This window comes from Crotalus tigris, unplaced genomic scaffold (assembly GCF_016545835.1).
Source record: "Crotalus tigris isolate CLP2741 ecotype Arizona unplaced genomic scaffold, ASM1654583v1 scf7180000017773.841730, whole genome shotgun sequence".
NCBI classification, from domain to species: Eukaryota; Metazoa; Chordata; class Lepidosauria; order Squamata; family Viperidae; genus Crotalus; species Crotalus tigris.
In genome coordinates this window covers 727,200-749,802 of record NW_024096624.1, presented here as the reverse complement: position 1 = coordinate 749,802, position 22,603 = coordinate 727,200, and the positions used below count along the sequence as shown (strand labels likewise).

The following is a 22,603-nucleotide window of genomic DNA, read 5'->3' as shown; positions in this document are numbered from 1 at the left end:
TAATGGCCAGAAGTGATTTTCTGAAGGCATTGTAACTTTGAATGGTCACTGATTAGATTTAGATCAGAATGACCACGATCAGATATTGATCAGAGCAATCATGATGAAATCTTCACCAGAGCAATCGTCTTTCCTGTTCAAAATACAAAAAAGAAAAAAATGGTTATGGGTTTCCCATTAACTTTGTTTGTTATGACCGTGTTGTGTTCCTCTCCTCAAATGTCAAGCCTTGATACATCAGTGTTTAAGCTGCTTTTGAAGGAGATTTCTATCTGCTCCAAATGTGGCTTTTGAAGCAATTTAGTTTTGAATCCTGTAATCCTGAGATGAGAGAAGTTGCCAATATAACTGTTTACAAACCATTAACCTGGTAGAAGAAACCTGATTGAGTGAGATCTTACTAATGTGTCCCTACAAAATCCTGACTTTAGACTCTTTGGATCAGTCCTCCTTTCTGGTTGATGGAATCCATTTAACAAGAGCTTGTTTTTTATTTTAATTTGCTGAGTGAAGCCCTTGCTATTTTCCTTTGGAACCCAAGCAGTTGAATTTTTGCCAGAGACAAAACTATTAATATCTTCACTGACTCTACAAATGTTTCTTTTGTTCCAAGAGCCAGGCTGCCAGATTGCTCACACCATCTGTTCGTATCACTTTGAGATGTGCTTCTTTTATTACGAAAGGTCTTCACTTTACTGAACATGCTGCTCCATAATCTTACATATTTCAGTCTTTGCACCTGTGTTTCTATTTTGTTCTGCTATGGCTTAGAAGGCTATGTTTATACTGCCCTCTTGGGCATCTTTTTGTTGTTTTTAGTTGCAAAGTCATGTCTGACCCATCGTGACCCCATGGACAACATTCCTCCAGGCCTTCTGTCCTCTACCATTTTCTGGAGTCCATTTAAGCTCACGCCTACTGCTTCAGTGACTCCATCCAGCCACCTCATTCTCTGTCGTCCCTTTCTTCTCTTGCCCTCAATCTTTCCCAGCATTCGGCTCTTCTCCAGTGAGTCCTTCCTTCTCATTAGGTGGCCAAAGTACTTGAGTTTCAACTTCAGGATCTGGCCTTCTAAAGAGCAGTCAGGGTTGATCTCCTCTAGGACTGACCAGTTTGATCGCCTTGCAGTCCAGGGGACTCACAGGAGTCTTCTCCAGCACCATAGTTCAAAGGCCTCAATTCTTTGGCACTCAGTCTTTCTTATGGTCCAACTTTCACAGCCATTCATTGCAACTGGGAAAACCATGGCCTTGACTATACGTACTTTTGTTGGCAGGGTGTTGTCTCTGCTTTTTAGTATGCTGTCTAGATTTGCCATAGCTTTCCTCCCCAGGAGCAAGCGTCTTCTAATTTCTTGGCTGCAGTCCCCATCTGTGGTGATCTTGGAGCCCAGGAAGATAAAATCTGTCGCTATGGGCATCTTTTATGTTATAATAAAAATATAAAAAAACCAAGGGAAGTTTGTTATTTATATACACTATATTATATACAGCCCAAGACAATTTCTCTTCACTCAGGATGGCCCAGGCAAGCCAAATGTTTAGACACCTGTGGTTTAGATCAACCAGAGTACAATGGATGGTGGCTCGGTTTACAAACTTGTCAGGGAAACAAAAGGCATACTTTAGAAACAAATTATCAATAGTTGTTAATGCAACTGTTGTAACTATTTTGCCGGGAGATTTGTGGACTCTGGAATCAATTCATCAACTGGTTATTTTTTATTACTGTCACTAGGAGGGTGGGGTTTTTTGGGTTTAGTATTGTTTTATTTCTCTAAGTTGCCCAGAGTCACCATGAGTGAGTAGGGTGGCTATATAAATTTTCCTCATAAATAACACGCCAGTTATGAACTACCAAATTTTGATCATGTGATCATGGGGAGGACGTGACGCTCATAATTGTGAGGAACAGTCTCTTTTTTCCCCTACTTCGGTTGTAATCTAAACCAGACATGTCAAACACAAGGCCCGGGGGCCAGATGCGGCCCGCGAAGCCATCCTAGAAACAGTGAGGGAACGGCCCCCACTGCCTTGGCCCTGGCCCAGGCCAGCCGGAGCCAATGTACAATTTTGTGGTGGTCATCTATGCTGAAACGCATTCAGTCATAGCTCCACAAGGCCATCTAGAAACAGCAAGGAACCAGCCCCTGCCGTGTTGGCCCTACCCCCTGGGTGCATGCTGGGGAGGTGTCACCCTTTGTGAGGAATGAAGAAATGGACCATGCCTTGGCGCTTGCCCCGGTCCCACCTCCTTCTGCCAGAGAGCCTCAGATCTGTCCCACTCCTGCCCAGGCTCCCACAGGCACCCTTGACGCGAACGATGTAGAGCTGGCCATGCCCACCCAGTAGGCCACACCCACTCCATCCACACCCACTCACCTGCCCCCCCCAAGGGCAACTGCAATGCTGATATGGCCCTCAACGAAATTGAGTTTGACACCCCTGCTCTAAACAGTCGCTAAATGAAGGGTTGTTAGTTGAGGACTACCCTTAATGCATTTTGAGTTAGTTTAGTAGGGCCAAATCTTTTTAGAGGACCGACCTTCAGAGTGCTAATGATGACTGCAAAGAACATAAATCCTTCCATTCCCTACCAGTCAAGTTAGAACTGAAGAAGTTTCTTGGATGAGAAACAAAACATTTTCAAAGAAAACAACAACACTTTCTCAAAATTCTCACAGGGATTTCTTTCAAGACAAGTACACTCGCATTTTCCATTTTTAATACAGTTTTAAAATGGCAATCCAAAACTTCTGTCGTTTCCCTTCTTACAAAATGGACTAAAACATCTCTTGGTAGCTTTCCTGTGGTAGCAAATCTGGAGTTTAAATATTTTATTTCGGATTCTAATTTCTCCAGGTCCCAATCAATTATAGGCAGTCCTCAATTGACAACAGTTCGTTTAGTGACAGTTACAAACAGTACTGAAAAAAGTGACTTATGACTATTTTTCACACTTGCAGCATCCCCGTAGTCATATAATCAAAATTTAGACTTGGTAGTGGACTTATATTTGTGATGGTTGCAGTGTCTCCGGATCATGTGATCATCTTTGGCAACTTTCTTACAAGGAAAGTCAATGGGGAAGCATGATTTCACTTAACCACCATGAACTTAACAACTGCAGTGATTCACTTAACAATTGTTCACAAGGAAAGTCATAAAGTGGGGCAAAATCCACTTGTTTCACTTAGCAACAGCAATTTTGGGCTCAACTGTGGTCGTAAGTCAAGGACTGCCTGTATCTTTGCCTCCTTTTAAATTTTATATACAGTTATATACAATTTTATACTGATGCATGAGGGTCCAGGAACATTCAGAAGAGCCCATTAAGTTTTGATAGAAGCTCTAGGCCAGTGATGGCGAACCTTTTAGAGACCGAGTGCCCAAACTGCAATCCAAAACCCACTTATGCATCGTCAGGTGCCCGGTGGGTGTGGCCCATTGGGTGGGCGTGGCTGCAGTGGCAACAGCAGACTGGGTGGGACTAAAAAGTTCAATCAATCAATTCCAACTTGCAAGATCTTTTTTTTTCTCCGCAAGATGTTGAAATTGATTGATTGAACGTTTTTTTTTTGCACACAGCGGCGGAGGCCTAAAGCGAAAAGGTTTTCTAAAACCCAGCTGAAGGCCTAGGACTGGGGTGATGGTGTGTGTGCCCACAGAGAGGGCTCTGAGTGCCGCCTCTGGCACCCGTGCCATAGGTTCGCCACCACTGCTATAGACATAAAAAGGAGAAGTATAGAGAAGTGAAGTTCCGGTACAATAGATAAATGTGCTCTGAAAACAACTATAGCCACTGGAAACAATGTTGTAATTCAACAGAAACCAATTTTCCTAGTCCAGAAAATACAAGGATAAGACATGCTCACTCTTACGTGGTTGGCATTCTGCACATGCAGAGACATCAAGTGAAATCTTGATACAAACTCAGGATTGAATTTAATGCATGTGAAAGTACTGAAAAAAAAAATCCTGAAGAGGGGGAGGAATAAGAGCTTCCTGAAGAAGCATTACATTGTATTCCCCTATTGTTGTTGTCCTCCTCCTCCTTTTGACCTTCAATTAACGGAAAGGAAATTTTTATAGGGCTTAGAGGAGGGGGGGCTTTGAGCCTAAGTATGAATAGACAGAGTAAAGGGAAAGAGCAAACAGGCAAAATTCACACACTCCACTTTCTCTTCATGCTTCATAACACTTTCCCAACTTTTCACGCACAAAGAAATCTGCACGGAGAAATACCAACAGAGATGGTGCCCTAACACTGCCAAGCACTGTGATCTGTAACACCTCCCCCTCTCCTGTGGAGAAGGAGCTATAATCAGCTCAGGTGAGGACCAAGTCAGGTATTTCAGCAGGTGCTCCTCACTTTCAAGTTTTACCTTTGGGATTACCTGTTGACTTTTTTTTTTAAAGCAAACAGATGCTGAGTCAATTTAATGGCCAATTCTGGCCCTAGGTTCTGCCTTTTCCAATAAGCAACCGAGTCAGAAGATAATTTAAAAACAATTTAATAATAATAATCATCTTTGTTGCTCTTCTCTGTACTCTTTCTAGAGTCTCAACCTCTTTTTTACATCGTGGTGACCAAAACTGAATGCAGTATTCCAAGTGTGGCCTTACCAAGGCATTGTAAAGTGGTATTAATACTTCACATGATCTTGATTCTATCCCTGTGTTACTGCAGTGTTGGCTTTTTTGGCAGCTGCAGCACACGGCTGGCTCATATTTAGGTGATTGTCCACTAGGACTCCGAGTTCCCTCTCATAGTTGCTACTATTGAGCAAGGTATACTATACCAGTACATTTGGTTTTTCTTGCCTAAATGTAGAACTTTACTTTTTTCAGCGTTGAATTTCATTTTGTTAGATAGCGCCCAGTGTTCAAGTCTGTCCAGATCCTCCTGTGTCCTAAGCCTGTCTTCTGGAATTTTGGCTATTCCTGCCAGCTTGGTGTCGTCTGCAAATTTGATGAGTTGTCCATCTATCCCCTCGTCCAAATCATTGATGAAGATGTTGAAGAGCACTGGGCCTAGAAGAGAGCCCTGGGGCACCCCACTACACACTTCCTTCCATGTAGATGCAGTTCCATTGAGGACCACACGCTGAGTACGCCCGGTCAGCCAGCTACAAATCCATCTGGTAGTGATGCTGTCTAACCCACATTTTTCTATCTTATCTAGTAGGTTGTGGTCTACTTTATCAAATGCCTTACTGAATTTATTAGAGTAGTTTGAAAAAGTGGGATATAGGGGGAACCTCAAGACCCAACTTGCTTTCCTTTTTACAGTTAAGACATAAAACAAATGCAAGAGAAAAGGTCAGCTAAATTATCTTCCGAGGGACAATAAATTGGGTCTATTACATTTTCTTTCACTGTTTCTGACAATATTTTATGTCAACGTATTTGCTTGTTTTTTTCTGTCACCTGTTGCCATCTGTATACATGTTGTTATCTTCAAATAGTGGTATAGTTCCTTTCACTTCAATATCCAAATCCTTTTTTTTTTATTGAAAGCTTTTAAATTTTACAAAACAAATCCCTTCCCCAACCCCCCCCCCACCCTCCCATACCCTCCCCCACCTCCCCAAACCTCCCAAACCCTCCCCCAACCTTCCCAGAGCTGAGTACAGGCTTAATTAAAATTTTTCAGAAAAAGAAAAGAAAAACTTAAAACACATATAAATCCTAAACAAATCTAAATACATTAAATAGGTTATCTTCTCTAAAAAATAATAATTGCAATCATTAAACACGTTATAATATACTCTAAACATTTTCTAATATCATACTTATATTATTATCCATCATTCTTTATAAACTCCCTCCAAAACATAAATTTAAACATTACTTTCTTTAAATATCTATACCTACAATATAAAATCTAATCTCTCCCTCTTTCTTTATCCTAAAACACAAAAATAAACATATAAACATTCATTATACCATTAAGACTAAATACTCTTTTGAATACTTAAACTAAGTACTTAAACTTCTTATCTAAAATTTTCATTCAATCTCCATAATCTTCTCTCCTATCAAAAAAAAAACTTAAGACATATAAATCCTAAACAAATCTAAGTACATTTAATTAAACAAGTTATATAATAATAAATAAAAAACCCAATCATTAAACACATTATAATATACTCTGAACCTTTTCATATCATACTTATATTATTATCCATCATTCTTTATAAACTCCCTCCAAAACACAAATTTAAACATAACTTAAAACATTAAAATTCCCTTATACATATTTAAATCTTTACCAATAACAAATTCCATCCACAATAAACACATTCCTTATCAGTCTCTCTTGTCCATAAACCTCAAAAGAAGCGCTTTAAAATCTACCCTTAAAGGTAACTCCAAAAAGTTTGTAAATCTTGCTTCTCCCGCAGACTCGGGAACCAATACTTGTGAGGCTTCCTTAAACTCCTTCTTCTGTTGCTCTTTTTCTTTATATGTTGCACGAGTTGTCCTCTGCTTCTTCATCTCGACTTGTTGAGGCCCCTCGAACTGAGATTTCCCATTTTTCATTAATATAGGCTCTTCAGACTGCAATTCTACCCTTAAAGGTTGCTCCAAAAAATTTATAAATCCTAATTCTCCCGCAGATTCAGAAACCAATACTTGTGAGGCTTCCTTGACCTTCTTCTGTTGCTCCTTTTCTTTACAGTTATATGTTGCACCGGTTATCCTCTGCTCCTCCATCTCAACTTGTTGAGGCCCCTCAAACTGAGATTTCCCAATTTTCATAAGTATAGGCTCTTCAAACTGCAATTCTACCTTCTTTTCTTCCAAAGCTTTAAACTTAATAGATGGCGATGAACATACCCCCAGGACCAAAGTATAAAAGTCTTTTGCTTTAGAAACAGTATTAAGTCTATAACATATCCCCAGGTAACTCACCATTCCAGTCGGAACATCCCATCTGAACAAGATTCGTCTCTTTTTAAGTTCATCTGCTAAAAAAGCAAACTCCTTTCTTCTTCTTAAAATTTTAGATGGGATCTCCTTTAGAATTATAACATCTTGTGAAGCAATTTGAAACCTCTTCTTATAAAAAGCTTGTATAATTTCGTTGCGCAGGGATCTTTTCCCAAAGTAAATTACCACATCTCTTGGCAAATTCTTTTGCTCTGCCACCACAGAGTTAACTCTAAATGTTTTTTCAATTTCACTAAGTATTTCCTCTTTTTCTTTATTCAAAATCACAGCAAAGTCCTTTGCAACCATCTCTCTCAGATCTCCTTGCACAGACTCTCTCAAGCCTCTGATTCTTAAAGCATATTCCATTTGTCTATATTGAAGCATAAGAATCTCATCTTGAAAATTTTCCATCTCTTTTTCCATGCTTTCAAATTTTCCCTCCATCAATTCCACTTTTCCCACTACCTCTTCTACGCGAGAGTTCAGCTTTTCAAGAACAGAGGCAACTCCTTTTAGAGCCAAAACTATCTCTTGCCTCAAAATCTTATTATTTTCCTCTAAAATCTCTTTCATTTCTTCCCTAATTTGAGATATAACATTTCCCATCATATCTTGCAAATCCTTCACCATTATTGGCTGTACCAAGAAAGAGGGTGAAGCTATTGATTTAGGTTGTTACGCTGATGATAACACCGAAGAAGAAACCACCTTAGGAACTGTAGGAATTACTGGACGCTTTGGAGCCATCTTAAAAAAATCTTTACTCCTTCTTAAAAATTACAAAAATTAAGCAAAAAAAAAGAGATTAACTCCAAAAAAAATCAAAAAATCCTTCAAAAGGAGATAAATAATAAAAAGAAAGGAGTTAAAAAAAGGAAAAGGGAAAAAGAAAAAAAAATGATTAAATAGAAAAAATCCATTCCATTTTTTAAAAGTACAAAAAACAAAACAAAGAAGTTAAACAAAAATAATAATGCTTCTAAAATCCAAACCCAACATCAAAAAATCATTATAAATAATCAGGTCCACATTCCGTTCCAGTCATTAAAAAAAAAAAAAAAGGAAAGGGAAAAAAAAACACCAAAAAGCCTGCCGATCGCCATTCTACCTTCCCAAGGGGAAAAAAAAAAAAAAAAAAACACCGAAAAGCCTGCCGATCGCCATTTTACTTTCCCTTTCAACAAAGGAAAAAAAAAGAGGGAATATAAAAGTAAAAGTAAATCTTTAAACTTAAAATCCAAATAAAATCAAAGAAAGTAAAAGCTAAATCCTCTACTCAGCTCTGTCCGCTTCTAAAAAAACCTCACCAGATCACTTTAATCGTGGAGGTGGTTGCAGCGGCTTGTTTTGTCCCTAGGGACAAAAGCAGCTGGGAAGCGGAGACAGTCTGAACTCCGTGGGAGCACTCTTTTCACCCCCCCCCAAAAAGCCTTGGGGGTGCATAAGAGGCTCTACCACTATTCAGACAACCCTCTTCCCCCCCCCTTTGCCCGGGAGGGGGATTTTGAACCGCTGAACAGCTGATGTCCGCTGTTCATAGCGATTCACACTTACCCAGGAGGACGGCTACAAAGTAGCCGCCATCGCACGCGCAGATCCACTGGAAGCCCAATATCCAAATCCTTTTAACAATTGTATGTTTTTTTCTTTTGACTTAGAATATACCCTCCTTGTAGTTTCTTCATTTCTGCTCGTACATAGTTCTTTATTTCTCCTAGATTCTTTACATTTCTTTTGTTCTGCCACAAGTTCTTTTGTTCTGTTACAAGTAAACCCAATGCTCCTGGCAATTTCAAGGCCCACAAAAAATGCCATTTATCCAAGTGAGGTTTGTCCTCTAGATATAGTTTGCAACCAGAGATGTACAAAAAATTTACCAAAAAGATGAAAAGAGAAAATTTCAGTTGAAAAATAAATTAGTTTGTACTTAGTGTAAAAGGTTATAGAAAAGTATTAGTCTATAATAAGTAGTGATAATTGCAGATAGAAAAATCTTATTGCAATTGAGTTGTTTTAAGATCCTCATAATTAGTTCACAAATCTTCATAAATTTACTTGCTTTGTGGTGTAATATTCAGGTGTTGTTGTTCATCTCAAGTTGTATTTACCTATTTTTAAGAGCTGCTAAGGACCAGATAATTTTTGCTAGGTCCTGATATGTAAAACCGTACAACTCAGAGAGGGTGTACTTTCCTTTTCACATGACTGTATAAAAATGAGGCCTATGCTGTTGTTTTGAATGGTCGTTAAGTCCTTTCAGGATCTCTTAGGATCATTTTTTTTGCAGATGAAGCGGTGTTCGGTGGTGCATGTCCCTGCGTAGCCTTCGCCACTATCATCCAAATATGCACAGTCTCCTCCTCCTTCTCCATCATGCCCCATGATTTCCGACCTGCAACAGAAGCAGAAGTTAGGCAGTGGGGAGTATTTCCCACCTAGCAGTACCAAAGGGGTCCTGAGCTTACAGTTCAACTAGCTGAGCCTTGCCTTCTCACAGATGATTCTGCAGATTACTCCCCAATTCATCTATTGGGAAGGGTTGACTGTTCAGGAGCTCAGCGTTCTGGCCTCAATTCCAAGCACATTATTGCACAGGTAGTCTTGACTTAGAACAACCACAATTAGGGCTGGAATTGCCATTGCTTAAGCAAAGCAGTTGTTAACTGGGTTGTGTCCAGTTTTATAACTTTTTTTTTTTTTGGGCCACAGCTCTTAAGCGAGTCCCTGCAGTGGTTGAGTGAATCAAATGATTTTAAGAGGATCCAGCTTTCCTTGTTGACTTTGCTTCTTGGGAAGATCGCAAGTGGAAGCCCCACAACCCCAGGATGTTGCAACCGTTGACACTGATTTGCCAGCAGGCCTGGGTATGGGTGATATGGAGCGCATCAACTGGTTGATTTGATTGTTATCATGGGGGGGATTTTATTGGGTTTAGTATTGTTGTTTCGTTTCGTAAGCTACCCAGAGTCGCCTTGAGCAAGTTGGGTAGCCATATAGATTTTCCCTAACAAATAAATATGGGCTACTTGCCAAATTTTGATCATGTAATCATGGGGATGCTTATGATGATTGTCATTGTGTGGATCAATCACAAGTCGTTTTTTTTTTTCAGTGCCGTTGTAACTTTAAATGTTTGCTAAATGAATAGCTGTAAATCGAGGACTACCCATTATGAATTTTAAGTTACATTAGTAGGACCAAATCTTTTTAGAGGGCAACTCCTGAATGCTGGCAGCCAGCAGGCTCTTTCTAAGATCAGTCCTGAGCTGCATGGAGCCTCAGCGGGGGCATTTAACTTTTAGTTCCTGCCAACTGAAGGGTAAAGAGGAAGACTTACGTTGCATTGTCTCCATCTGGCCACTTCCAGGATTGATTTCGTTCTCTCTTGAGGCCGATCCAAAAGACGTGGTCTCTTGTGAATTTCCTCACAAAATCCTTAAAAAAAACAAAAACAAAAATCGTGCATGTTAGAACCTTGCAATGCTAGATTCCCAGCTGAATTTCTGAACTTACACATAGGCTGAAGAGTCTAAAATTATCTTTTGAACAGTAATTAACCCTAATAAAACATACCGAGTAGTTCTCTGGTATGCGGCAAAATGGTAGAAGATAGTTAACTTTTTTAAAGTACATTTTAAACCTTTTGTAGGTTTTCTACAAACCTAGAATGGTTTTGCCATGATTTTTCTAGAATGGATCTTGGCAATGTCTACAGTTTTACTGTTGGCTTCCTGATTCTATCTCTGGTGGCGCAGTGATTAGAATACAGTACTGCAGGCTACTTCTGCGGACTGTCGGCTGCCAGCAGTTTGGCAGTTCGAGTCTCACCATGCTCAAGGTTGTCTCAGCCTTCCATCCTTCCCAGGTTGGTAAAATGAGGACCCAGATTGTTGGGGGGCAATAGGCTGACTCTGTAAACCGCTTAGAGAGGGCTGTAAAGCACTGGGAAGCGGTATATAAGTCTAAGTGCTATTGCTATTTGGGGATAGTAGCAGATGTTTCTAAGCAGGAAAAAAATGAAAGAAGCAGATGACAGTGACTTGTTTCAATGATATACTTCGATTTTTAATTTTCTGCTTTGTAAAATTGGAAGCTTTTAGAACCTGGAGAAGATTAAAAGGATTTTGATGCTTTTACTCAGAAAGGCATCTAAGGAGATTTTTTTTTTTGTAATATTAGGAGAAAATCTTTTAACTTTTTCATGTTGTAGAAGAGCATGCACCATCAATGAAACAACAATATCTCTACGGTGGCCAGTTACTCACCATTTCCTCCTTTGTAATTTTGGCCAAGGAAGCATTATGCAAAATACAGAAGTTCCAGCTTTCATTCCAGTTTTTTTCCTCTTCTGAAAATTTATAGCAGTGCCCATGATGTCCAATCCAGTCAAGTGGGCATTTAATGTCATCATGTTGGCAATTTAATGGCATGTGTCTTTCTAGAACAGAGAGATAGAAAGAATAGACACTAACTTATCCAGTCCCGTTCTTATGGGCAAGATGGGACCCTCTCACTGAATCGGAACCTGTTAGTAAGTTCTGATAAAACCCAATCTAGATGAAAAGCCCCACATTTTAGCAGTTGTAGTGACCTCCATCTTGCAGTCCTCAAATTAATAGAGAGTGTGGGCCTGAGCAGTGATTTTCGTGCTGGATTTGGATCAAAGATACCAGATGCAAACCCATTGATTCAGCCATGAATCTCTTTGTGGGCTTTTCCACTGATTTAGTCAACCTATTGCGCATTTGGTCCATCTATTTTGCATTTACTGCTTCTGGCAGGATATCACTAAATACAGAAATGTATGTTTATTTATTTTACCTTTCAAACATCAAGACTTGTTCCAAACATTGGATCTGAAGTTTCCTGTATTAGATGAAGTAGTTTACAGTACCTAAAACTGAGACAAGGCCAACTCTATGTTTCGATCGAACTGCATTCAGCTTCAGGAAGTCATGTGAGAAGTAGCATTTCAAGGCAAAAGTGTTAGGGTCAGGATTCCTTACCCAGAAAAAAGGAGACAACAGCAACGATGAAGATCAAAATGACAAATCCAATTATTATTGCTTTTTTGTGCTTATTCCAAACTGGCAATAATCTCCGTTCGATACCTCCTGCACCAAAAAAAAAAAAAAAAAAAAAACCAAGATCCATCAGCACTCATCTGCTACACCAAAGGAAGGTAGAGAGAAATCTCCTTGAGCTGAAAATCCTAAATAAAATATTATACAGATTTTCAAATTGATAGGTTTTCTTGCTTTTTATTTTTTAATTTCCAAACCCAATAATTCTCCTCTTGAGTCAACTAAAATGTCAGTAGTAGTTTGATGAAAGGAAACGGAGCTATAATATTTTTATTGAGGAAATAAAACTGCTTAGGAGTTTTTACCTCTATCCCTCCCTCCCTCCCTCCCTTTTTTTCAGTGTCCTTGATGGATCTGGAGGCCTTCTTGTAAATAAAGATGATGCTCCAGAAAATATTTGCGCTTCATCTGGTTCAGTTAAACAGAAGATTGAGACATGAAACAAAATCGGGCCTGGTGAAGCAGGACTGGGCCTGCTGCACATCTTGTCAGCCAAAGAGTGTCAACTGGCAGGAACTAGAACACAGGCCTTCTCTGCTGTAGCCCCTGCTTTGTGGGCTATTCTCCCTCGGAGATTAGAATGGCCCCAATCCTGTTGGCCTTTCACAAGGCATTAAAAACTTGGCTAGGTACCCAGGCCTGGAGCTTGGAATGGATTATGGGCCCCATTTCCTGGCTTTACCATTAGTTGATTAATTATCTTGGCTGCTGTTTCTATTTCTTTTCTGGATATTTGTACTGTTTTATTTTTATTTTAATGGGTCTATAATTGTAGAATTAAGATTCTAATTTTAGAATATAATTATCTTCTAAATATAATTTTAGAATATAATTATAGAATTATATTTTAAAATTATATTCTAAATTATATTCAGACTATAATTATATTCTAAAATTATAGAATATTCAATTATATTAGAATATATAATTATATTGTAAAACTGTAAATTATCTAATAATTATTATACTCTAAAACACGTATATTCGCCTTCATTCCAAATTTAGGATTATATGCCACCCAGAGTCACTTGATTTGAGTAGGGCAGCTAGAGAAATTGAATAAATAAAATTGATGATGCAGCAGGAAAACCACATAAATGTCTACACCCAGGGTGGGACAGAACCGGCCTGACATTGAACTGTTTGAGATAAACTATATAGACCCAGGAATAAATCCATTTTCCTCTTCTCCTTTTTGGAGCCTCTTGGACAAGGAATATGTCCAGACAGATCCATAGTGAAATCTGTACTTTTACATATTTGGAGCAGACTTTCCACTCTCTCCTGTACATTTGATATAAATAACCTCTTAAAGCTTACTAGGATGACAGCCTAGCTCTCTAGGACATTTGCTTCTTTATTTCTGTTCCACGAAACATTAAAATTCAGCAGGAGTTTTTCAAAGTCCAATTGGGGACACGGTACATGTTTTATATTGCTCCGTATGCTCCTGTGGCCATGTCTTGGACATTTCAATCCCTTCATTTGGGTGACTAGCTTCAAGATCTCGATATTGTTATTATTACCTGCTTGTTCCTCCTGTCCAGCGGCATATCCATTGATAAGAGAGCCCTGAAGCTTTTTCTCCTCATCCATATTCGACATTCCTGGATCTGTATGATCTGAAATTGGAAACGGGGCTGTCACAAGAAGGAAGGCCAAGATGCATACAGAAGCTGGCAAATTACAGCTAATTTCATGAATCACTTTTAATACGTAGATACAGCCTCTTAAATAGTGTGTAGTAGAAAGTAATTTGTCATGCAAAGTTTTTTATTGTCATCAATAAATTGGGCAACATTTTAGTAGAGAAGCAAAAAAAAAAAAAATCCAACATTCTGTTATTTATTAGTCAATAGTAGCAACTGTGAGAGGGATCTTGGAATCCTAGTGGACAATCACTTAAATATGAGCCAGCAGTGTGCTGCAGCTGCCAAAAATCCAAAACAGTGCTAGGTTGCATTAACAGAGGGATAGAATCAATACGACTTTACAATGGCTTGGTAAGGCCACATTTGGAATACTGCATCCAGTTTTGGTTACCACGATGTAAACAAGATGTTGAGACTCTAGAAAGAGTACAGAAAAGAGCAACAAAGATGACTAGAGGTCTGGAGGCTAAAACATACAAGGAATGGTTGCTGGAATTGGGTATGTCTAGTTTAATGAAGAGAAGGACGAAGGGTGACATGATAGCCGTGTTCCAATATCTCAGGGGCTGCCACAAAGAAGAGGGAGTCAAGCGATTCCCCAAAGCACCTGAAGGCAGGACAAGAAGCAACGGATGGAAACTAAACAAAGAGAGAAGCAACCTAGAACTAAGGAAAAACTTCCTGACATTTAGAACAATTAACCAGTGGAACAACCTGCCTCCAGAAGCGATGAATGCTCCAACACTGGAAGTTTCTAAGAAGAAACTGGACAGGGTTTCCTGCCTGAACAGTTGGCTGGACTAGATGACCTCCAAGGTCCCTTCCCATTATTATTAAATTGCTTTTAAATTATCTTCTGACTCGGTTGCTTTTTGGAAAAGGCAGAACCTAGGGCCAGAATTGGTCATCAAATTGACTCAGCATCTGTTTGCTTTTTTTTTTTTAAAGTCAACAGGTAATCCCAAAGGTAAAACTTGAAAGTGAGGAGCACCTGCTGAAATACCTGACTTGGTCCTCACCTGAGCTGATTATAGCTCCTTCTCCAAAGGAGAGGGGGAGGTGTTACAGATCACAGTGCTTGGCAATGTTAGGGCACCATCTCTGTTTGTTGGTATTTCTCTGTGCAGATTTCTTTGTGCGTGAAAAGTTGGGAAAGTGTTTTGAAGAATGAAGAGAAAGTGGAGTGTCTGTGAATTTTGCCTGTTTACTCTTGCCCTTTACTCTTTTCCTGTCTATTCTTACTTAGGCTCAAAGCCCCCCCTCCTCTAGGCCACAGGTCGGCAACCTGCGTCTCTGCAGGAAGCAGGAAGGGTAGGAGAGAGCTAGCTAGCTCAGCTATGCTGACTCAGGAATTCTGGGAGTTGAAGTCCATGAGTCATAAAAGAGCCAGGGTTGCCTACCCCTGAGCTTGTTGGAGAACAGCTTGAAGCCAGCTTGCCAGGTGAGCAGCAGATCGGAGAGAGGGAGAGAGAGAAATAGAGAGAGAGAGGAAAGAGAGAGAGAGAAAGAAAGAGAGTGGGGGAAGAGGACTGGCAGACCAAAGGCAGAAAGAAAAAGAGAGAGAGAGAGACAGAGAGTGAGAGACCCTTTTGACATCTAAAATGAAGATAACACTGCATATATCCTTTTTTACCTTCATAATACATACATACATACATACATACATACATACATACATACACACACACACACACCTATAATAAAGGCAAAAAAGGATATATGCAGTGTGTTATCTTCATTTTAGATATCAAAAGGGTTTTGCAGCTCCCAGTGTTTTGTTTTTGGTGGGAAACGGGTCCAAGTGGCTCTTTGAGTGTTTTGGGTTGCCTACCCCTGCTCTAGGCCCTATAAAATTTCCTTTCCGTTAATTGAAGGTCAAAAGGAGGAGGAGGACAACAACAATAGGGGAATACAATGTAATGCTTCTTCAGGAAGCTCTTATTCCTCCCCCCCTTTTCAGGATTTTTTTTCAGCGGCCCTTTACAATGACGTATGCTAGACGCTCCTCCCACCTCAAATGAAAGCACCATGGCCTAGTTCCTAGGCGAGGCTGGAGGCTTGGTGCTGGCTTCAAGGTACCCACACACCCACATACACAAAAAAGCCCTGAATACAACCCTCCCAAGGCTGCGCAGAGAATCCTCAATTGTAAAAACAAGCATTTCAGCTGCCTTTAGCGTTTATGTTCCTTCTCCTGGATAAAGGGCCAGGGCGGGTCTGGTTTTATTCATGGGAAGTTTTATTCATGGGTTGAAACCACCAAACCCACGTTCTGAAACGAGACAGGCTCCAATGAAAGTAACCTATGGCTTTAAGCAGAGCAAATTGCTCCCCACGGAGAGGGAGACAGAGCACCCGGGGTTTTTTGTTTTTTTTTTACTATGTCCATTTACAGGGATTTAGATAGAAAAAATGACCACTATTCATACCACCCAGTAGAAAGCTGCTTCTTTCCTTCTGGTTCTTTTCCAAGTCATAATTTCAGCAGAAAAAACTATAGTGGAAACCCAGGCAGGAGATGATAGTCGTTGTAATTTACACACCAATGCCTTTTACTCATTTATTTTTATTCAATTCAGTGACTCTCCCACTATCCCCTATATCCACAATTTGTTTTAATCTCCTAAAAAACTTTCCTTAAATCTTTAGAAAAAAAGTAGCAGAACATATAATTCTATTATTAATATTAACAAAGTACGAACTAAGAATGAAGAATGTGCTTTGCTGGACGAGTGCTCTGCATGAGTGAGCAACATCCAGCAAGGACCGCAATCAATTGGATATCACCAGATTGTTGGGAGAAAAAGAGCAGGGCCAAAGATTCGTCACCTCAAGACTGGATTACTGTAATGCGCTCTACATGGGGCTACCCTTGAAGAGCGTTCGGAGGCTGCAGTTGGTTCAGAATGCAGCCGCAAGAGCGATTGTGGGCGCGCCAAGGTACGCCCACGTGTCATCTATCCTCCGCGAGCTGCACTGGTTTCCTGTGGGTCTCCGGACGCAATTCAAGGTGTTGGTTATCACCTTTAAAGCCCTTCATGGCATAGGGCCAGGTTACTTACAGGACCGCATACTGCCGCACAGTTTCCAGAGACCGGTGAGGTCCCATAGATTGGGCCTCCTTCAGGTCCCGTCGGCCAGACAATGTCGGCTGGCGGGCCCTCGGGGAAGGGCCTTTTCTGTGGTGGCTCCGACCTGGTGGAGTCAACTTCCCCCCCCCCCCCGAGGTTCGAACAACTCCCACCCTGCCGGCCTTTAAGAAAGCCGTTAAACACACACACACACACACACACACTGCTTACTAGAAAGTGGGTGCAGAGTCTTTTCCCAAGTAATAATTCCACTTCTCGGAAAGTGCACACACACACACACACACACACACTGCTTACTAGAAAGTGGGTGCAGTCTTTTCCCAAGTAATAATTCCACTTCTCGGAACGTACACACACACACACACACACACACACACACACACACACACACACACACACACACACACACAGAGAGAGAGAGACACAGACAGCCCTGAATACAGCCCTCCCAAGGCTGCGCAGAGAATCCTCAACCGCAAAAAGCAGCATTTCAGCAGCCTTTAGCGTTTATGTTCCTTCTGCCGGATAAGGGCCAGGGCGGGTCCGTCTCTAAAGAAATTTTATTCGTGGGTTGAAACCACCACGTTATGAAAGAAGACGGGCTTCAATGGAAGTAACCTATGGTTTTAAGCAGAGCAAATTGCTTCCCACGGAGAATCCGTTGTTTTTTTTTACTATGTCCATTTACAAGGATTTAGATAGAAAAAAAACCTACTACATTCATACCAACCAGTAGAAAGCTGCTTTCTTTCCTTCTGGTACCCTTGAAAGTCTCTATTTTTCCCTACTTCTCCCCCCAGGCCTGTTTTCTATTCTAGCATCACTCCACTCTCTTCTCTGCCAAGTCCTGCCCTTCCCTTTTTCTCTAAGAGGGAGGGGGGAGGGTGAATATGGGATGCCTGGGGATGGTGGAAGAGCCCAGTACAGGCACGTCTCCCTGCCCCCAAGGCCTCCCCCACTCACTGAGTTGCCCCCATGCTTTCTTTCCGCCCCTTGGGGTCCCGACCACAGCGGCTTGGGCCGTCTCCATATCCACTCCTTGCACCCACCTAGCGCCGCCGCTGATTATTCTTTACCTTTCCAAGGTCTCCAGAGCTCAGGATATCCGAAAAGGGAAGGAGGAGAGGCCGCTCCATTGTGCGGCCGTCTTTTTCTGAGATGCTGGCGAAGCTCTTTCCCTTTTCTGGCTAGATGCTAGCCCTCCCTTCTCCCAGCAAAAGCAAGCGGCTCTGCTGCCTCTTAAAATACAGCACCCCTTTTCTCCCGCTCCTCGGCGGGGCTGGAGCTCTGGATCTGACTTCATGGCGGAGAAAAGGAACAAAAGCTGGCCTCGTTTTCCCATCGTTCAGTGTCAGTTGCGTTTAGCCACTTTCCCCGCCCCTTTTTGGCTGCTTTTACTACCTCCTCCCCTCACTGCCTCCTTCTTGGCAAAGGGCCAGCGCGCCTGGCTGAGGAATTCTGGGAGTTGGAAGTCCACAAGTCATAAGAGGGCCAAGTTTGAAGACCCCTGCTTTAAAATGTTTTGGTTTAACTTTTGTGGCTTACAGCCACCAACCACATACTCCTAAAGGAGATCTGATTCGGTGGCCAAATCTGTGGTATTATTAAGCAGAGCAATTGCTTCCCAGAGAGAGAGAGAGAGAGAGAGAGAGAGAAGACTACAAACACTTTTTTCTTTCTCTTTTTATGTACAAGTATATAGGAATTTAGAGAGAAAACAATCACCATTTACACCAGTGTGTTCAAACTTCCCACTAGAAATCTTCTTTCTCCTGTCTCTTCAAAGTCTCCAACTACCTCTCCGCAGAGTTATTTTCCAGCACCCCTCCACTCTCTCTATTGCTATCTATCAACTCTTTCCTTTCTCCTCTTCCCTTCCTCTCTGCTTTTCACTGAGAGAGGTAGGCAAGAAGGAAATAGGCTGAATAAATAGCCTGGGTTTAAAGCCTATTTTTAGATCTGGACTGCCTTCCCTTTGACACTGTGGGATGTACATCCCTCTGGTTTTGTGACTCAGCCCTTTTAGGAATCCAAGGTCCATCTGCAGGCAGCTTTTGCATTAAGCACTTGCTTCAGTCTTGGCATGACAAAATCAGAGACATGCATCTCAAAGGATAGCCCCACCCTGATTTCTTTTCTTCAGTCACCAGCTTTCTGCTCACTCATTCCAAAAGTGAGGTCTTGGTGCTTTCTGAGCTTGGTTGTTTTCTTGCAGACATTTCATTATCTAGCTGTGGTACCTAGAGGCTCTGGGGGCAGGACGGGGACAACAGGTTTCAGCTGAACCATGGTTTTGACCAAGTGGCTTTGGGTACATGGAGCCTCAGGATCTGGGAGTTTAACATCTTTAGGTCTGCATGGGCTTGCACTTCCCGAGGCAGACCTCATGAAACTCCTGGAGTCCTTCTAGGTTCATGACTCTGGTTCAAAGAGCAGGTGGCAGTTAGGAGAGCCTTTTCACAAGTTCGGATTGTGCATCAGTTGTGCCCTTTCTTAGATCTGAAATCCTGTGTTCAGTCACTCATGCCCTGGTCATCTCACGCTTAGATTATTGCAGTGTGCTCGACTGTGAGGCTACCTTTGAGGAGCATTCGGAAGTTACAGCTGGCACAAAATGCAACTGCATGAACAATCTTAGGGGGCCCTAAGGTGGCCCACGGTACACCACTGTTGCAAAAATTGCACTGGTTACTGGTTTGCTTCAAGGTCCAATTGAAGGTGTTGGTTACCACCTTTAAAGCCCTGGGTCCAGATTATTAGCTTGTTTGTAAAATTTATTAGTTGTCCATCTTCCCACATATAAATCCAGCCAACTTAAAATATTACAAAATAAAACTTTGTAATTTATAATATAAATACAATACTATAAAATCAATTTAGCCAAAAATGGGATTATGAGAGGGGGAGAAAGTAGGATCTGTCATTAATCAACTGTCCCCAACATAAAGCCTCCCCCATTGATCATTGGCAGTTCCCTCCCTCCCATCCAGGACATAGCACAGAAGCTTTGCTTGAACAGGGTCCGTAAGATTATCAGGGACATTACACATCCTCTTCACAACCTATTTTTCTTGTTACCTTCTGGGAGGTATCTGTAGCGGAACATCCAGATTTAGCCATAGTTTCATTCCATACAGAATTAACCTTGTGAACTCTTAAACTTCCTCCTTCTGTTATGTATTCAAGATGGACAGTATTTAATATGTATTTGATATGTATATGTATGGGGGTGGGTCTATACATAGGTTGTATATAGTATGTTTAGGTGTGTGTCATGTATGTGTTTCACTTTGAGAGCAGGCAACTAAATTTCATTTTTGATTTGTGCCATTGTGCCAACAGTAAAAAAAATGACAATAAAGGTTATCTTATCTATCTTATCATTGGCATCCCAATCCAACTGGCAGAGCCAAGTCTTTTAAGTTCTTATGGAAGGAGTGTTGGAGCTGAACTCACTTTTGTGCAGCCGGGGGGGGGGGGAATAAGATGTTCCAGAGGGCCAGGCACAATAGCAGAGAAGGCTTTTCTCCTGTACTTTTCCAATGGAGCTTACATCATGCCTCCTTTGGTGGCACATGTGGGGTGAGCCAATCCTAGTAGGATGAGAATTCTCTGAAGCAGCCCAGACTCATGCCATGAAGTTTTAATTGGTTACCTAAGAAAACTGTCTCAACCACCTGCACCGGCAGAAGAAACATGCTCCAGATCCCATCGGCCAAAGAATTCTAGATGGCAGGGTCCAGGAGAAGAGCCTTTTCTGCCATGGCTGCTGGCCTTTGGAATATCCTGCCTCCAGAGGTAAGATCTCCCCCCCCCCCCGCCACACACACACACCCTCTTGGCTTTCTAAAAGGGCCTGGAAACCTGGCTCTGCCAACTATATTCTCTTTTGTGATTTTTAAAGAATTCTTCTTTTTCTTTGCCCATACACCAATAATCTAGTTTATAGTCCAATCCAGCCGTCTGCTTGCTAGCAGGGAGAAAGAATTGAGGACGGGGAATCAAATCCTTTAGAATTTTTCTGCTGTTTTTCCATTAACTCCTTGATCAACTCACTTTTCCTGGGCTGAACTGGATCTCTGATCCTTGCCTCATTCCTCCCTTTTGAGCTCAACTTCCGGGTTGAGGACGGGAATGGCATTTTAGCAACCTGACACCTGCCAATTAAATTTGTCTCCCAGCCAATGAGAAAAGAGACGGAAGGGAAGACAAATGAGTTTCGCGGTTTTCTGCTCTCAAAGGATTGAGCGAGCGGCAGACAGAGCAGAAACTACGTTTCCTCCTTTCACTCGTTCCGGCCGGCGCGGGGAAAGCAAGCCACGCCTCTCCCTGCCTTTCCATTGCAAGGCGTTCCAGTAGAACAGTGTTTCCCAAAAGGCATGAGGACTTCAACTCCCAGAATTCCACAGCCAGAGTTGCTGGCTGTGGAATTCTGGGAGTTGAAGTCCACATGCCTTAAAATTGTCAAGTTTGGGAAACACTGCAGTAGAATGAGGATACTACGTGCTCCACCACCACCCCGGAGAAGTAAGAATGCCGTGTAGAAAACCTTCGCGCAAGCCTCCCATGCCTGAGCGGCGTGGAATGAGTTGTGTGGAGGTAGACATGGAGCGGTCCGAAAGAAGGTTCCAGCACCCCGGGAGGGGTGACGTCACCGAGGCAAGGGGAAATCCACTCTCCCTGAACGAATAGCTTTGAACTGAATTGAGAGGCTGTGTTGATGTTGGACGATCTTAAAAAGCTAAGAATGAGTAGAGCCTCTCAGACAATCGGAAGGCTAGACTGAGTAACTGGAAAGCGTTCGGCAACATTCACAAACAACAAACCATGCACAACCCAGAGACCCAGGTAGGAGACCATCATTTGTGTGTAGTTTTTCCTCTATACACCAAAACCTTTTTATTTATTATTCATTCCATTTCAGAAAATATCTCCTCTATCCCCAGTTGGTCCTAATCTCCTAAAATCCTCTCCTGAAACTCTGAGGGAAAAACGTAAGCAGGACATATAATTTTATTATTACTATTAATTACTGTGTTTGTCACCAAATGTGCACCACAAAGCAACCATTCCCCCCTCCCTCAAAAAAACAAAACAAAATAGGAAAGTCTTCATACCTGGATGCAAACAGATGCCCTGCAGGAAGCTTCCAACACTAACAGGGTTCAAAAATGGGAGCAGCCGCTTTTATGAAACACCCAATACGAAGAAGCTCCAATCCAAGAGCCCCGATTGCAGTCACCTCTCCAGTCATAGATACACAAAAGTCAATACTATAGGATCCATGCTGTACATTTTTATACAAATGTAAGCCGCGCCCACCACGGTACCCTATTGGTTACTGGGAAGTGCTATGATAGCTTTAGGCCAGCCCAAAATGCTTCCAATTGGCCTGTAACCATGGGGATGTGTCTGAGAGCTGCTGACTGATGTTATTGTCCTGCCGCAGGACAATCAAATTCTGATTGGTGCAAACAAAATTATTGGCAGCTGGAGCACATGGCTGCTTAGTACTACATCCAGAAATGATTCTGATTTGTCAGGGCCAGCGTGACTGCTATGTGACCAAAACAGCTTCAGTGCTTACATAGACCAGGAAGTAGAGGAAATAAAATCAAATTACTAAAACAAGCTAAGCATTTCGATGTCTTTTTCTTTTGTAATGCAAGGAATTTGGGGGGTTATCCCCTTCTTTTTTTTAAAGGCTGTTTACACAGAGCAGACGGCAATTGTATTTTACAATAAAAAGTGAAGAAAAAAGCCTTTTTTCAAAAGTACATTTAAGCAAGCTTCCCCCTCCCCCAGTTCTTCCGGTCTCATGTTAAAAGGCAGGAAAG

The 22,603-nt window shown here is 41.6% G+C and overlaps 1 protein-coding gene across 2 annotated transcripts; it reads right to left on the bottom strand.

Annotated features, from left to right (window-relative positions):
* Positions 1-8,622: 8,622 nt before the first annotated feature.
* Positions 8,623-22,105, bottom strand: LOC120307297 (C-type lectin domain family 2 member B-like). 2 transcript variants are annotated; one of them, XM_039341901.1, is made up of 6 exons: positions 21,884-22,105; positions 13,549-13,644; positions 11,945-12,052; positions 11,204-11,376; positions 10,276-10,373; positions 8,623-9,330 (listed from the first exon to the last, which is right to left on the bottom strand). In XM_039341901.1, exons 2-6 carry the CDS (start codon positions 13,625-13,627, stop codon positions 9,195-9,197), a joined length of 594 nt encoding a protein of 197 aa, XP_039197835.1. In that variant the 5' UTR covers positions 13,628-13,644; positions 21,884-22,105; the 3' UTR covers positions 8,623-9,194. The 2 variants fall into 2 exon arrangements, with proteins under 2 accessions (XP_039197835.1, XP_039197836.1); XM_039341902.1 differs by lacking the exon at positions 21,884-22,105 and adding an exon at positions 17,843-18,146.
* Between the last annotated feature and the right edge of the window lie 498 nt (positions 22,106-22,603).